Source organism: Archocentrus centrarchus, chromosome 5 (genome assembly GCF_007364275.1).
Source record: "Archocentrus centrarchus isolate MPI-CPG fArcCen1 chromosome 5, fArcCen1, whole genome shotgun sequence".
NCBI lineage: Eukaryota > Metazoa > Chordata > Actinopteri > Cichliformes > Cichlidae > Archocentrus > Archocentrus centrarchus.
Genome location: NC_044350.1, coordinates 23,067,387 through 23,085,360, shown reverse-complemented (window position 1 = coordinate 23,085,360; position 17,974 = coordinate 23,067,387). Strand labels below are relative to the sequence as shown.

General features: G+C 38.9%; 2 protein-coding genes across 2 annotated transcripts in view; both read left to right on the top strand.

Annotated features, from left to right (window-relative positions):
* The window catches only part of syn2b (synapsin IIb), a 92,392-nt gene extending 85,861 nt beyond the window's left edge, over nucleotides 1-6,531 (top strand). The window contains exons 11-13 of the mRNA XM_030728710.1: nucleotides 452-518; nucleotides 3,534-4,359; nucleotides 4,707-6,531. Coding sequence (XP_030584570.1) covers nucleotides 452-518; nucleotides 3,534-4,359; nucleotides 4,707-4,860 — 1,047 coding nt within the window. The 3' untranslated portion in view covers nucleotides 4,861-6,531. The remainder of the gene's footprint in view (nucleotides 1-451; nucleotides 519-3,533; nucleotides 4,360-4,706) is intronic.
* Nucleotides 6,532-12,894: 6,363 nt separating this feature from the next.
* pparg (peroxisome proliferator-activated receptor gamma) overlaps nucleotides 12,895-17,974 on the top strand; it is a 39,124-nt gene continuing 34,044 nt past the window's right edge. The window contains exon 1 of the mRNA XM_030728757.1: nucleotides 12,895-12,975. Coding sequence (XP_030584617.1) covers nucleotides 12,924-12,975 — 52 coding nt within the window. The 5' untranslated portion in view covers nucleotides 12,895-12,923. The remainder of the gene's footprint in view (nucleotides 12,976-17,974) is intronic.

The following is a 17,974-nucleotide window of genomic DNA, read 5'->3' as shown; positions in this document are numbered from 1 at the left end:
ATGGGTGTGACCCTGATGAAAGAATTCACAGTGTACAACCCCGTAAATGTCTTTTAAAAAGGACACAGATGCTTATGATTTTGTTCCCCACCTGCTGCCAGCCTTGGGCTCTGTGGGCACTTCCACTAAAGGCTGCTATTAGGTCTCTGGGTCCTAGCCAGAGAGCTAGTTCTCATTGTCAGTGATGATCCTTAACATGATGGCTGGATCAGTTTTATTCAGATGCTGATGTTTGATCCTTGGAGAGCAAACATTACAAACATAGCAAGCATGATAGTGGTAAGAACAGGACATCCACAACGTGATCTAAAAATATCAAATGGTCCTGAAGTACACAGCTCACTGTTGTATCCTTACCCATGTTTGCCTTTTTTCTCTTTCTTTTCTTTTCTCTTTTTTTGTCTTTCTATCTTCTTTCTCCTTGATCTTCTGTCTCCTCACTGTCTACCAGAGTGCTGCCCTTAAGGAAGGATTGGCAGATCCAAACAGGACTTCAGGCCAACGCCCTCAGCCTCAAGGTCTCTGAACACTATTCACCAATATAAAAGTTCTGCCATGTGCAGAGACCTTTCTGAAATAAAGTATCCGCTAGTTGTCAAGTTGAACATCTTGCCATCAGAAGAAAAATGGAAAGTCTTTTCAGTCCTTTCAGATATTTGTACTGGGACTTGATATTGTAACACAGAGATGCCCAAGTATCCAGTTTTCCAGCTGATTTCACAGACATGTTGGTTAGTCTGTGGCAATTTAGCAAATAGTTAAAGGATTAAATTGGCATATTTTGAAAACAGACCTGTTTTTGGCCAAGAGTTAGACTAGAAGACCAACAGTAATGTCTTGTCTGTACTGTATATATGTAGCTACCATCAGCAGCTGCTGCCTTCGCCTAGCACAAGGTCTAGAAACTGAGAAAACAGCTTACCTGGCAACCATATCCACCAATAAACACCTCTAGAACACACAAATTTGTACTTTACCTTCATGTGCTGCTCTATGGCTTTCCCAGGTTTTGTACTCAACAAAGCAATAAGACTGATCTTGTCAGAATGGGAAACTTTGATGTGCTGATGTTTCTTTGGATAGAGCCATTCTAGCTGACCCCCCCCCCCCCCCCCCCCCCCCCAATCAGGGTTCTTAGTTTAGCTACTTACCTGCTAGGTGTAGCTTCATGTTTACCGTATAGATATGAGAAGGATATTCATCTTCTCATCTAACTCTTGGCAAGAAAATGAGCGAGTGCATATCCCAAAATGGCAGAGGACTCCTTGAAGAGTAGGAGCAGCTTGTATTTTGTACACCTACGTATCCTTGTTCCTTGAAGGTAACGGTGTCCTTCATAACTGCCTCAGACTACTATAATGGTACCATGGCTTTACTTTGGTGTCAACATAAATGATTGCTGTGCTAGTATGGGTCCAAGAACAGCAGAAAGCCTTTTCTATCTGTCAAAGCTATGGCCTTGTCTCTTTTTAACTTGTGGCATTCACTTGAATTAACAAGCAAATGTACATTACAATGCACTTAGCCAGCATGTTGAGTTTAACTGCAGCTGTAATGTAAGTGTGTGTGTGTTGGTGTTTGTGCTCAGGGCTGATGTTTTAAAACTAAATGTGCCTACTAAACGTGGTGGTAACACGGTATCTAACGTGATAAATTAACAAAGCCATTAATGTCAGAGTTGTCGTATTTGTCAGTGAGTTTGTGTTTGCACGTTTGTTCATTGTGGTTTCTCATTTTGCATGGATGTGGCAAATACCTGTACTCCATATGGTGGTTAAAATGTTTTAGAAATAGCAGCTTTTTATGTCTTATGGGAATTTCTAGAGTTAAACATGTGCCTATTGAGTATTAAGATGTAAAACTAAAATTTCAGCTTAATTTATTTGAATTATGCATTAATAACAATTCCAACAATACACTGCGAAAACACATACATTCATGGATGAATAATATTCTATTTTTATGTATATTTTAGTGAAAAGTAATATAACTTAACTAGGCTTGTTACGTATTGGCCAGCTGAGTTGGGCTTCTGTGATTTCTGCTTAATTCCATTTTATAATCTTTAAATTGCATATTTATGCTAAATAAATTGATTTCATTCTGCTGAGTAACAAAGCCCCCTTTTGCAAGATCTGAATTTTTTGTGAGTAGCTGCTTGGTGTTTGGTTGTAAATAAAGCTTAACTGTTTCATACAGTACAAAATATGGTTTCTTGGCAATTATAACACCTGGTTAATTAAAGTTTCAAAGAAGATAGCATATTTTTCTTTGTCTGCATGATCATTCCTCATTTGCTTGGATCCAGACCATTGAATTACTAATATTTGAACATCTGGCAACAGATATTGTGATGATTTAGAATTTTTTTTTTTTTTAAACTTTCTTAATTAAGGAGATTAAATCATATTTGTAATTGGTGCAAATATAGGTTTAAAGACTTTGCCAGTTTCTGTATTTGCATGACTGACATGATGGAAGTCAAGTATAGTAGCAGTCAGCAAAATATTAAGGATATAAGCAAATCACTAAACAAAATATTATCTAACTCTGGGTTTGCAGCCAAGCAAATTCTTATTGTGTCACCCTTTACGAATTATGTTTGTACAAATGGTATTTTCTTTGATTTTTATGCGTCGTGAGTCCCAAGCAACCATTGGGATGCTTTATGACAATCTGATCAAACGTAAGACTCATGGCCAATTAGCTGCCTGACAGCAATGACTCTGAGAACATATGGGATGAATTTTCATGAAGGTTTTATAATGAGAAAAAAACATTAAGAACAATTCATAAATTCATAAACAGGAGTCTGTTTGTACTTTACAAGCTGTGTTCAGAGAGGCTTTATAATTTACATACAATAATTCCGTATTCAGGAAAACAAATTCTCAACTGCTGGAAACTCATCCCTGCCCTGTTGCTTCTAGCTCAGCTTGTATAAACACTTGATTCTTTTGTGCTGCATGCAGTGTCACTTTGCTGCTTGTGTTTGAATCACTTGTTTGAAATCAGTATTTCTTAGTTAGTTCTTGTCCTTTTTGTTGTTTACTTTATCTCCTCACCATGAGTTCCTTTCTTTCCTGTCACTGCTTGTTTTAATCGGCACATCAATACTGGTCACATGAGCTACTGTGCGTAACACTTGGCATGATAGCTGAGCCGCCACACCTTCTTTTAACTGCTATTCTGCCTCCCCCTGCTGGTCATCACAGTTAAAACATTCAGAGCCTGCTTTGCTCCAGTCTATTATTGACAGATTAGTTAGTTAGGATTTCTGTGAATGTTCGAGATTATTGTGTGAATTGGCATGTTGAGATTCAAGCTCATTTTGTGTCATATTCTGCTTTGGTCTTTGGTGAGTGTTACAGATGCCTGGTTGTCTAACGCTGCACTAACACTCTAGATTTTGAAATAATGATGCTTGTTTTTTATTTTGTTTGTTTGTTTGTTTTTCATTAACCCCCTTTTTGCATTTTGGTGTTGTATAGCTGTGGAAATACAGATTAATATAACTATGTTTCATCTTTTAGGTGCGCCACTGAAAGCACAGAGTGTGGACACATCATCAGAATCAGCTAAGAGAACCTCTGAACCAGTACCAAAGCCCACCCAGGCCCAGAAACCTGGTCCAGGTCCAGCCCAGAAACCAGCTCAGGCTCAGAAACCAAGCCCAGTGCAGAAGGCTGCTTCAGTTACAAAGCCTCCAGTACCAAGGCCTCCACCAATGACAAGAGCCCCATCCATCACAAAGTCAACCCCAGATTCTGCTTCCAGTTCAGCCCCAGCCAAAGCTTCACCATCATCCCCTGCCAAAGTACTGGCAGCTGCACCTCCAGGCTCTCCACCGACCAAAGCAGCAGCCACAGCTTCAAGCTCCCCTCCAGCTTTGGCTCCAGCTCAGGCCTCTCCACCAGCCTCCCCTCCAACCACAGAGCAGCCCAAACCCCAGCCTCAAGGCTCTCCATCCCCAGCGCCTGGCAAACCAAAAGATCTTCCCCCAAAACCAACACCGCCTGCAAAGCCCATTCCTCCTGTGCGCAGGAATTCCAAGCCACAGCTCCAGCCTAAGCCACAAGCCGCTCCAAAAGTTTCACCTACACCCCAGCCCACTGCCCAAGCACCAGCTCAGTCTTCAGATACAGCCTCAGCCCCTGCCCCAACACAGATTCAGTCCCCAGCCAAAGCCAGTCAGTCCCCACCTAGCATCCAGTCTCCAGCTAAGGCTCTAGCTCAGGCTAAGCCAGCTGCTGCTTCCCCAAATCCTGAGACAGTCCCTGCTGAAGCAGCCGCAGCACCTGCTGAGGCCCAGGCACCAGTGGAAGAACAACCCCAGCAAAAGACCCACCCCCTTCTGAAGTAAGAGCTGAATTATCAACACACTGTTGATTATGTAAACATTCATTTTAATGGACTATACTTTGTATAGTATAAAATCAATGACTATTTGGCAGTAGAAATATAATAATTTATGATAACATTTCCACCTAAATTATCAATGGAATTTGGGTTTTTAAAAATATATTTATATTTACACATTTTGTAAATGAGACATTCTGGCCCTCTTACAAATTCCCATTGTCTTTTTTTTCCCTCAATTTCCCCCTCCCCTCTTTAATCAATATTCATATACCCATTCCATAATCCCTCCCTCCTCAATCCCCCTTTTCTCCTTCCATTTTCTCTCCTCTTCGTTCCCTTCCCAGTAAATCCCAGTCTCTGACCAATGCCTTCAACGCCTTCAGCGACTCCTCTTTCTTCCGTGGGGTCTCAAGCTCCGGAGGCGACGGCCAAGAAGAGGCCAAAGCGGAGACCATTCGCAACCTTCGAAAGTCTTTCGCCAGCCTTTTCTCTGACTAGATACGCCCTCCGTTTACCATTGGCCAGTGATGACTTGATTGACATTAAATGTGAACCAGTCTGAGATTAAACTTTGTGTGTTAACTGTACTGTATTCCCTCTGTCCCGGTCCCTCTTCTGCTCCACTTTTAGCTTCCCTGTTTGAGTAACAGTGAGACCTGCTGGGTAGGATTTTCAATGAATGAACCCAGACTAATAGGTCTGAAGGAGTTAAGTCATTGATATAGAATATATTATAATATAGTAGAAAGAATAGAATAAAAAATATTTTTTCCCAGAGCACACAAAGGAACAGAGTCTAAGGTATAATGAAAGTATAATATTAAAAACTACAGATGGAATGTACATAAATACAGTATAAACATAACTATAATGGGAGATAAGCCAATAATAACTTTAAAAAAAAACAAAAAAAACAGCAGCACTTTTTGATTAGCTTTAGTCAGTGACATAACTCTTTCATTCAGTAGCTGGATTTATACAAATGTTAAACTTAAGATATATGACAATTTGATGGTTTCCAGTGAATCAATGTTGGTTGGTGAATGGAGGAAAAAAAAAATGCTTCTTTAAAAGATTTGTTCCTGTCTGTGTAAATCCAGCCGTTGTGTCTCTGGTCCTTGGCTACTGACTTCTGGGCTCGTCATTGCTGCCCCTTTTCGTCCTCAAGCCTTGACGTTCATTTATGTGTGTGTGGGGGCGGGATATGTGTATGTTCATCTGTGTTCACTTGTTGTGCATGGCTCCTCCAAGTGTGTGACTTTTGGAGCAAGTGGGAGCTCTATCAGTGTTAAATTTTGCCCTCTGTTGCCTCTCTCTCTCTCTCTCTAGATGTTGTAGCCTTATTGTGAACCTGTTTTCAATTCACAGCTATGTTTGTTAGCTGTGTGGACCTGGGTCAATTACATATTAAAATGTATTCATTCACTTTGAACTTCTGAAGAATCAGCATACTAGGAGGAGGAGAACAGCTAGAGAGTAAATGAATGCATTTCAATTAGTAACTCATGTCTGTAGTTGTGACTGGTGATTTCTTGTTTCACCTCTGTGTAGATCTATCAACAGTATTGTACTTTGTTGATTATTCTCATGAAAAGACATTGAGACAGTAGTGCAATAACACCTCGACTTGACTGTTGAGTGCTGTCACCCTATTATATTATCATACATACGAGATCTGTGTATGTGTTGAATACCTTACTCTTACATTCCCTTTAAGATTTCTTTCTGCAGTGGCTCTCCAGGTTGCTCTTTATGTGCAGTCAGCATCTGATCTGAGTAATATCACAAATGTTGTTGTTTGTCCTTAGCCTTGTATGTATTATTGCAATGAATTTAACGCAACCTGGAATTAAACCACTACCTTCACTGGTCATTTTTAGTTAAGTTCTATGACCTGCATATCAACCTGTCTGCTTGTCCATTTCCAGTAGTATGTTGCAAGTAAACTAGGACATATTGTAATTGTCAGAAGTTTATTTATTTTTTGTAATATATTGATTTATTTATTTTTGAGGCTACATATTTATGGTAAAGTATAAAATGTTTGTTTTATATTGTGTTTTTATTTGTAATGCAATCCTGCTTTGCATGATCTGGTGACTGTTTTTTTTTTTCTGTACAGATAAAAGTTAATAAAGATGTGGTTCCATCATTCCACTGATTCGCTGAGATTCATGTCACTGGCTGTCTTTTCTTTTTTTTTTTGGAGTATTTTCTTTACATGGGCACATCCATTTCACAGTCATAATGAAATGTGTTGCTCCACCTGTGCAACCTGTGTATGGCCCTACAAATTGAGATGGATGTGGATATTTACCAGACAGAGAACATCTAATGAAAAGCTGCTGTTGAGTAGACTGAAAGCTAGCCTGCTGTGGCCACTACTGCTTCAATTTTCAAGCAGTGTACCTGAAAAGCTACAGTAGCCCTTCTTATTGCAAATACATTTTAAGTTTCTTCTTCTTCCGGCTGCTTTCTTTAGGGGGTCGCCACAGTGGATCATCTGTTTCCATCTCACCTACCATATTGCAGTGTTGAGATTGTAGTGTGTAAGATCAAAAAGATAACTATGCAACCTTTATATTGGAGAATCCAAACAGCCACTTCACAAACACATGGCACAACATAGAAGAGCCACCTCGACAGGACAAGACTCAGCTGTACATCTCCACCTAAAGGATAAAGGACACTTTCAAAGATGCCAATGTTCACATTTTGCACCGGGAAGACAGATGGTTTTAAAGAGGAGTTAAAGAAGCCATCTATGTCCCTATAAACGACCAACATTGACACCAGCTGTCCCTCATCTACAATGCAGTCCTGAGCTCCCTTCCCAGGCACCTCAACCCCCATGCACACCTTTCTTCAGGTGACCTCAATAGGTCACTTGATAGAGTGGGGCAAAGTCTCACAGTGGATTCTTCCAAAACCACTGATTGTAATGATCCACGCCTTTTTTTTACACCTTGGCACATGTGATTATGCACATGAACAATAGTGGGTCAACAACCACCTCAAGGGGACAATCCCCACTAGAGTTTAAATACCTGGGACTCTCCACATTTGGTTTTAGAACTGAAGATGAGAGGTGAAACATTTTTTGGTAATTACCAATATTGTTAATTTAGGGCAGCTGTGATATAAACTTTATAGTGGGTGGTGGTAGATAGATAGATAGATAGATAGATAGATAGATAGATAGATAGATAGATAGATAGATAGATAGATAGATAGATAGATAGATAGATAGATCTTGAACAAAATGAAAAAAAAAACAGCATTGACACTCTCCTCCAGATTCCCCCTGTTTCTAGTGAAGTCCCCATGAGAAAGGGAAAATACCCTTTTAACTTTACTGCCACCAGACAGGCTAGACAGCTGAAGTTCTGTCTGCTCAGCAGGGTAGGTAAACAGTTTTGTTTAGGGGAAAAACAATCTATGCAAGTACTAAAGCGTCTATGACAGACAGTCTCTAATGTCACTGTCACAAATATAACAATGTCAAAAGAATTACTATAAAGGAAAATATTCCAGAGCTTTCTGATGTTCCAGTTCAGTATGATATTTACATTTCATGATCATCAACACCTGAAAGTAGACAAATCATCATGTGTGGTGTCTTATTTAAGATGGACTGGGCCAGCAGATGGCACTGTGTATATGTGGATGTGCTGTCAGTTGTGTACTCTTCATTCTCATTCAATTGGCTTTTTATTTGTATTTATTAAACTCTTAAAAAATACTTTACATATAAATGTCTCTAAAACTTGTCTAAACATATCTAAACTGTTCTCTAAAAATCTGTTATTGTGAGGTTTTGATGAAGGTTAAAAGTTGGGGGCAGAGATCAAAATGATAAGTTTTTTTTTTTTTTTTATATTATGCAGTCCAGCTCTTTCTTTTACATTGCCATACACTGCCATCTCCAAATCTCTATGCTTATCAACAGCTTTAACAAAGCAGGCATTTATGAATGCAGACATGTGTAAACACACATATTAATAAGACTTTTTTTTAATGTTCTTTGTCATTTTTTCTCATCCTGTTCTTCTTTCATATCCTGCCCTTTAATCTCACACTTTTGTCACACTTAAAGAAGGCAAGCAGCGGAAGGGCCCTTTTCATATGTGCCACTTACATTGCTAAGCCTTTAACATAAACCGCACCACTTACATGTGAAACACAACTTTTTTTTTCATATAAAGAGGCAGTGTGTTTACTGTATGCATCCTGAAAACTTCATCTGACTCACAAAGTATTTCAAAGTATTATCAGGTTTAAGTGATTTAATAACATTTCTTTTAAAAATTATAAACAGAACCATTTCTTCAACAAAGTCTGCCGGTGCTAATAACACGAAACACACATGCACAGATACACTTAAAGACGCACTTTGTATACAATATTCACAGTGAAGACAGAGGAAACACACTTTGCTTTTTGGTTCTTGGGCCAATGGGCAACCAGTCAGCAGAGATCTGTGGGAACGTCTCCATCATGCTGCTCAAAGGGACATGGATGTGGGCGGCTAACGCACCAAGCAAGCCTATACTAGCCAAATCCTGTTTGTCTTGGTGCTCATCCCAACCTGCTGGAGGGAGAGAGGGGAGATTGAATGTTATAATGTAAAGATTTAGTTCATCTGTCATCCAGTATATGCGAGCATGGAGGGACAAACCAAGCCAGTTTGGCGATTTCTGTCAGGCTTTATTAAGACACTGATTTTTGCGGGTTTCATTTTCCTCGCTAAAAACCGCATCAGTTTTAAACAGCTTGAACCCCTAAGCCTGAAAAACGACAAGTCTTTTCCACTTCATAATAATCGCAGTGTCACGACAGTGGAGGAGAGCCCTGTTAAGATACGCAAGGACTTTGATGATGAACATTTTCAGATACCAGAGCTCCAATCTGCTGGGATTCAACTGTATAAACATTCAGAAATTATTGCTTTGCTTTGTTTGTAACAGTCAAACTCTCATGGGTGTCATTTTTTTTTATCTCTGCAAAAAAAAAAAAAAAGAAATCCTGCATGCATATGAGACAGAGTGAGAGAATTTGTGTGCGAGTGTGTGTGTGTGTGTGTGTGCGTGTGTATACCCAGACTGTAAATAAGCAAACTGTAGCAGCTGTGTTAGTCCACCATATTGAGTTATAATAGATCAAAGGCAGCTAAACTGAAGCTCAGTCAAGGTAGCATAATTGAAACAGTTTTTTTAAAGACATGATGGCAATGTTCTCAGCAGAGAGCAGCAAGGTTTCATATGCTGTGTTCTGTTGTATTGCTTCAAAAAAAAAAACAGGCTGAAAAGCTGCACACACAGCAGTTACTTTGGTCTTTGAGAAGTAACACCGTCAGGTATCTGTTCACACGTTTGGTTTAGTTTGGTTTTGACACAAATCCCACTAAATTTTTTGAACTTGTTGGTATATTTTTATTTAATTACCTTCTAAGAATTCCAGCATATTTATTTGTTGCAATCACAGTGACACTTGTTCTCTAGGAGATAACATTTAATTACAGAAGTCTCTATTGCAAACTAAAGATTATGGTTTCCTGACACAACTTCCTGAAAAACCATGAATGCAAACCAGGATGTGTAGTCCTGCACATGCTGTTTCCACTTCATACCCAGCCACCTCAAAGCGATATCATTTAAGAGCTGCTTCTGACAGGTCGGGCTCTGGTTAAGTGACACTCTGACCAAAAAAAAAAAAATGTGTGTGTGTGAAGGGGGTGTATGTGTGTGTGTGTGTGGGGGGGGGGGGGGTTATATCTTTAAGGTGTAAACTTTTTCATTGTGGTCTTTTTTTACAGGCCTCTTTGAGTCCATTGCTAAAAGTACTCATGCGATGCCACATTTCAATGGCACCTTTTAAGAATATCTTCTTCTGTGGGGTGCTTACAGCAGTTCAACATCTGATACGTAGTCAGATTTAACAAGATGTGATTTCAAGACAGTGAAGAACCACAGCTGCTTTCTTTCTTTTTTATTTTTATTTTTTTAAAAAGGGCAAATAAATAACTTTCAGATTCTGCAGTATCTGAGTTAAAGTTAGAAATAGAGTGAGGATTGCGTTGGGGTTAGTCAAAGGTCCCTAAATCTACAACGAGGTCTAAAAAGATGCAGCACACGAGCAAACTTTTTATTCAATTGCACCTGTTTTTGCAGTAAGCTGAGTTTCAATAGGCTAGCTGACTGTCCGGATCACGTTTCATGAACTAAGTGATACAGCAGAGTACAATTTCAACTTCAGTAAACACTTGAGAGCATAGACAGGATGTTATCTGCTAAACAACACTGGCAGGATTTCCTAGTGAACTAGATGACTTAATTGCAGAATGATCATTCTCTTGTCTTTCAGCAGGTGAATTCAGCCTTGTCTTTTGAGACCAAAGCCTATGATGTCAGAAATGTGACTGTAATCACCCCTAATACTCATCATCTGTAAACTAACTGACTAAGAGGGGGAACCCTACAGCGAGCAATAAAAAAAGCAGCCACTTACTGTCACTTACTGTGCATTAAGGGAACAATTCAGCATTATTGGTAATGAACTCATTCACTCTCTCCTAGACAGTAAAATTAGGTGGGTAACAGTATATTACATTTAATACAATTTTTTTCTTTATAATTTTTTAAGTACTAACTACTTGAGCATTTCCGCAAACCTCTACACTATACCTCTGCTCCACTGAAGATGAAGTTACAAGTTAATTTCCAGATTTTTTGTGAAAACAAATCAGTTTAGAAAAGACGCTGCATTGCTTTGGATTAAGCTACCAACCGGTTTTGAAAGTAAAATGAGCCCCACCTTAAAACTACATCAATAAACCCGTGCTTACATGTGAATATATCAGTATTAGTGATCCAATAATATAAAATTAAAAAAAAAAGGTTAATCTATAACATTCTGTGTGCTATTTGTAACTGCTAGCATTTCTGTAAGCGAGTAATGGGTTATTTTTCAGGCAACTATTGTGGTGAATAGGCGACATATATAAATACAATAAACTGAAACTGAATTCATTTTTCCCCCTGTCATGTTCAGTAGGGTGACTTAGTAGAAAAGCTGGAAACAGTAATGCAGGCATTGCCCAACTATTGCAAAACTGATCAAACTTACCAAATATTATACACATTTTACCTTGTTTGATTAATCTGTGTAGCCAAGCGGCTATGCTTAATCTGCATAGCCGCTTAAAGTCGAACTAGTTCTTGGTGGGTAGCAATACTTATACAGACTCACTTGTTCCATACACAGTATCCGGCAAAGGCAGCGTGGCACATAGAAGGCAAATGTCATAAGAATACATTTTATTATTGGTGCATCTTGACTAGAGAGCTTTAAAACAGCTGGTAAGTGCTTTTTTTTTTTTTTAAATTAGCTTTTAACACCACCAAAAGGTGATTTTGTTTTCTTTCTTTTTATAGTCTTTAAGGTAGCCCACTGAGTTGGAGGCTCAGCTTCAGTTTTACTGTAATGCAAATTGAACCTGGATCTCCAACTCAGCTTCAGTTGCAATCTTGTGCAATCTTGTCTATTGTCAAAGATATCAGTCATATTTAACTACCTTAGCGACCTGCAAGTTATACAAGAACGTGAATATGTGCTTTGCTGAAAATGTGGAACTATTCCTTTAAGTTGCTTGTTCCACAGGGCTAAAAAAAAAAACCTAAGAAACAAAACACATTTAGGTCTGAATTTTACATTACCTGTCTCTCCCATATGGGGCAAACAACTGAGAAAATCCACTACAATGGGTAATCTGACGCCTCTGCCTGTGTCCTCAAGATCCCGATCGGTTGTGCTGAGAGGAGGGAGGAGAGAGAGGCAGGCAGACACGATCACAGCAGCAGCTGCTGCTTGAGCAGAAAACCGCACAACACACCGGAGCTCTTTGACGCCGCGCTCCTGTGCGCACGTTGCGGACGCCACGGTTTTATCAAGACTGCTAAGCATTTTAACTTCACCGAAAAAAAGAACCGTCCGGCTTCAGAAACGGAGAGTGTGCTCTGTCTCCTCTGCGCTTCAACACACGGATCAGGTCAGTCACCTTCCGGTCGCCTCGCAGTCTGCTGCGCTGTGTGTTGCGGTTGCTGGGCTTGGTGAGAAAATAGAGGAAAACACCGTAAAAAAAAAGTTGTTTCAATTAATTAAGACTGAGTTAATGTTGCACTATTACATTCTTCTGTGATATTAAATATTCACGTACGTTTTCTGATCCTGAAAAAACTAAATAAACAAACAAAAATCAGTTTATGGTGATGTGATTCAAAAGTGGTTTAAACAGGGAGATTAAAGCTGGAGACTTGTTGAATTGCCCACCTGTGTCCAATTCAGTTATTGTTTTAATATGCATAACAAGGCTGGTGTACTGTCTCGATAAGGTGGACACCACAGGTAGCCTGCATTGTGACAGGATGGCAGGGACATACAGTTTGGGGGTGGTAATGACAGGGGGAGGGGGGCTGGGGGGAGGCCACAGGACTGACACTGACACACAGTCAGGTGTTGGGCCATAGTGTGTCTGTGGACCATAGCGTGAGTGTGAGCTTGACATGCAAACACCAAGCAGAGGTTTTACCCATCAAACTGACCACAGCTTCTCAGGTGAGTGCAAGGAATAATTGGCTTCTGTGTTTGTAATGCTGAGAACATTTCTAGATTAACTCCATCAACATTTATCTGAGTCAAAGTGACTTTTTATGTAGCCTATACAATATATGTATTTCCCAGAAGTCTTCACCTTTTGTGTCATACCTAGAATTTGTGGATATTACATAAGCTTCAGGCAGCTCGGTGTTCTTGGAATTGACAGGAAAATAATGGTAGTGACTCAGCAATATTGTGGACCTGAGCCCGGGGTTGAACACAGAGTTCTTTTTTGAGGTTTTCTGCACGGCTCTGTGATAGATGATGTGAACTGTTAAACGCCTTCTTGGTATGCTTTTAAGATTCAATAATGACAAGTGGAAAAGAAACTTGTGTAAAACAAGAGTGTCACAAATCCAGCTGATTTCCTCATCGCTTTGCATGATCTTCATGGCAGTCGTCTAATACCACAGCGAAGATGCTGGAAAAAACATTCAGAGATATTTTATAACAAGAATAATCAGCTTTTTTTTATTATATCTTTTAAATCTTAAATTTTATTTCAAAACTTATTTTGCTATTTATGATTACAGGGACAATAAAGACATTTTGTCTGTGTTTAGTCCGCTTACTTACCGCAGAGACTGTTATATATAAACATCAAAGCAGGTATTTTAATGGTAGCTTGACAGTCAAAACCAAATGGAAAAATGGTTCCCAAGTAAATAAGTACATTTTACTCGTAGTAAATGAGTTGAAGAAGTCATGCTTCATTATAATATTCAGCAGTAATAAAGATCGTTGAAATCAGCAGGAACATAACAACTTTCAACGGTTAAATAAAAAAGTGTGTAGAAACAGTGTTAGCAAAACAGAAATGATTTTATTTAAAAGTAGTAGTAATAGTTTTTTAAGAGTTATCTCAAGTAACAGCAACATTACTACTCAAAATGATGCCATGAACTAATGTACATTCATCAGAGTGATCTCACTGATTATATGGCCGTCCAACGTCAACCTTGATGTAATACGGCTATTTAAAAGTCAGAGAACCTATGATAAATTTGTGGTTCAGAAGAGAGAAGAGAAGTTGTCAATACATTTTTCTGATCAACATCTGGATTCATGCCATAATATCTTTTTACCGGCTATACGACATTGTGCTGAAGTGATTTGCGTTGCTGTCATGTAAGTTTGGATATACTTTCTTTGACAAAGACTTTTTGACAACTCTTTGAATTTTTTTGTGTCATTGTGTCTGGTACACAAATAAATCCCATATTGTTGGTAAAATTGCCGTGCAATCTCTGCATAAGCTGCTTAAAATCTGACTACCCAATTGAGTGTGTTGATACATCAATCAGTGCACTGTTGCCTGTCAAGTTATATAATTCCTAAAGTTAGGTAGGTGTATGTGTGTGTGTGTGTGTGTGTGTGTGTGTGTGTGTGTGTGTGTGTGTGTGTGTGTGTGTGTGTGTGTGTGTGTGTGTGTGTGTGTGAGAGAGAGAGAGAGAATGACTGAGATAGATGTGGACTTTGCTTAGTTGCCATAAATGAAAGGAGTGCCTCAAGATACCATGCTGTGTTTTTGTTGTCCATCACACGTGCTAAAAGTCTTGTTTAACTTTCTGTAGATGTCATGCTTATGCACAAAGCCACAAAGTTCAGCTTCTTAAAAACACCTCCGCACAGAGAATCGCTTTGGTTCTTGAAAATCTGTGTTAATTTCATATCTATGATGAGAAATGCACCGGTCCTCTATGCAGTGGTTTTAAAATGGTACAAAACCTCATTAAGACCCAAGCACAATCACTGCGTGAAAGGAAGAAAGGCAGTCTGCACGTTTGTGTCTGCATAAAATCCAGATAAAAGAGAATGGCACGCTCCTATTCAGCCCACAGATAATTTACCACTTTTGTTTCTAAACCTCCAACACTCACTTATTTACAGTATACCAGAATAACTTTTTCTCACTGTGTTTTTCAAAAGCCCATGTTTGATTTAGTTTTATCTCATGACATGCGTAATTGACGCAGTTTAGCCTTAAGGTCATGTATTTGTTTTTTGAATTGGGTGTAATTATTAACTCCAAGGCCAATAATTTCACCATTTACTGTATACTTAAAGCAACATTTTGGCTGCAGAATTCTATTGACATCAACTGAAATATGGGACAGAAGCCGATTATTTAATGGAAAATTCAGCTCTGCTAGTTAATCTTTTATGTGTGAATCTCCCTTTTGTTACCCCCCCCCAAAAAAAAAAAAAAAATCTTCATGGATTTGTGTACTGATTTTCTTTTTATCAATGAGGATTATAATTTACTCAATTTTTACCCCACCATTTGCAGGACCTAATTTTTGCATTATTGTATCTTTAGAGCAGATATCTACTGTATATTTGGGAAATGCAGAAACTTCCCTATACTTAATATTTTAGCATTTATTACACTGTATCAAAAGATACAATCAGAAGTTTAGCATGCTGGATAGAATAGAATAGAATGCCTTTATTGTCATTATACAGGATGTACAATGAGATCTGTTAGGCGTGTTCTTTTTTTTTTATAATGCAAATTGAGTCTACATAACCTTTTGATAAATAAACTTTTTGCAGCTGCAGCACCTGATCATATTTTCACTCTTACAATTATTCTCTAAATCATACCTGCTACCTGAGAAGTGACTCATCTCGTCACACGCTGTCCTAAATTTCTGTGTTTGCATGAGAAGGGAACATGTTGTAATTGCAAACATGATGCCTCTCAGGTGTTTCTCCTCTGTTGGCTGCTTAGCATTGCTGCCTCAACTGTGAATTGTGAACCTGAAGAATCGCTTTTTATTAGGGTTCCTTCAGCCTGTCTGTTGACCTATCTAACCATCCATACATCCATTTTCTTTTCCGTGTCCAATTCATGGTCATGGCGGTGGGGTAAGGGAGGGTGAAGGGTTGTGGCTGGAGCCTATTGTTATGGATCAATCTACTGATTATTATCGCAGATATATCTTTAATATGCTGTTTAGTCTTTGGGGTTTTTTTTAACTTGGACATGCATCGTACAGTTAGCTAACCAGTTAATGGATGCATTTCGACAATCATACAGCCTTTTGACAAACCCAGCAGCCAAAGTTATTTAGTGGTGAAAAGATGCAGAGTACTATTTTACCCAGACTTCCCAAACTTTGGAGTAACTTCCTGATTCAGCTTTGATCATAATCAAGCTGGATGTAGCTACCGTGACGTCACCTGCTGATGTGTGAAGGCCCCTTTTGAAGACACGAGATAAGCATTGCTGCCATCTTGGTGTTTTGAAACCGGATGCAGTGAGAGAGGGTTCTGACTGTGAAACCACACTCTCATTGCCTAATGACTTTCAATCACAAGTCATTAGCCAAAGAGCATACCCCATATAGTCCTCATCTCTGCAGCATAGTATGACCAAAATTTACAGCAATGCTGCATCTCCACCCAAAAGTAGTCATGTTCGGACACCAGAAAGTGCAATGTGAGGCTGAGGCAGATGGGTGTTTTGTTTCCGGTTGACCAAAATTTGTAATACAACTCATAACTAAGGGTGTAATTTCCCTAAAATGAAATGGAATTTCCATGTAAACCTACAGATACTTACCAGTACATACACTAGAATTAGGGGGCAATACTTCAAGATTTTACATGAAAAAAAAAAATTATACTGTAAGTAATGCTTCCCTTCAGGTATTTTACAAGAAAGGAGACACAGACGGCCTTTTAAAATACACTTACATTTATACACAAGTGAGTCCATACAGTGGCAGCAGAACTCGGTACAGCTATAGTCCTGACTTAGCTAACGAGTAGGATTTTGCTCACACAAATGCCTTTTGCAAAATATTCTCCAACTTGCATGCATGTTCTTTTGATAGTCAAACTAGCATTAGCTTATTATCACAACTCACTTAGTATTATCAAACACTGACAAAAAAAGGGGGAGAAATAATCAGGGGAGTGACAAAGTGCTGTTTGATACTACTGTACTTATTCTAGTGTATGTACTGCCAGGTATTTGAAATACATAGTAATTTCAGGTAAAAAAACAAAAATTCCATTTAAATTCTGGAGGAATCACACCCTTTTTCATGGGCCGTATTAAGTGTTACCAAAATGTGAAACGTATCATTGCTGTGAAAATGTTCATACAAGTTAACTGAAGAAATTATGTAACAAAACAATACTCACTTCAGTAGAATAATGCATTACATTGTGTTACAGAAGTATCATTTACATGTAGCTTTCCTATATCTGATGACCTAGAGCTACGTAGGGAGAGGATCCATCCTTAGATTTAACTCTGCATCCTGTCAGAAAAACATTTAAAAAAGTTACATTAATTACGTGAAAACAACCGGAACAAATTGAACGTGGAGATTCTGAGGCCTGATGGGAGTCTGAGACACACAGTATTCTGTCCCAAAGACACAAAACATGCATGTCCAGTCACACAGTCACACACATATACTGTCATACACAAACAAGAAGGATTTTCTTGCCAATGCACTTTAACACAGAAATTATTCAATGGACTATAGGGATATCTAGCAACCTCTGTCCTAATTTCCCTTTTAGAAAGATGTGGGAGCAAAAAGCATCTCATCAGGTCAAAATCTTGGTCTCTAGTGAGAACTTGAGACTGACTCATGCTTGATGTACACCGGGCACTTCTTGGGTTTACTGGATATGGCATTGCTTAATGCCATATCCAGTTCAGATCCTTCTCTGAATGATCTGATTTCTGCAATCCACCCCCTCAATTTAAAATTGGCTAATCATTTCTGAATGCCAAATGATCTAAAAAAAAAAAAAAAAGGGAACTGTGAGCGCCTTCGTTCTTTATGGAAAGTTTTTCACCTCTGCAAGAAGAGGTGAAAAAGTTTCCACTTATATTTATTTGCCATTGTTCGCAACCAATTTTGTCTACTGGGTAAGCTCTTGTCAGACTGTGATGGGGACTGGAGTCTATCCCAGCTATTATAGGGCGAGA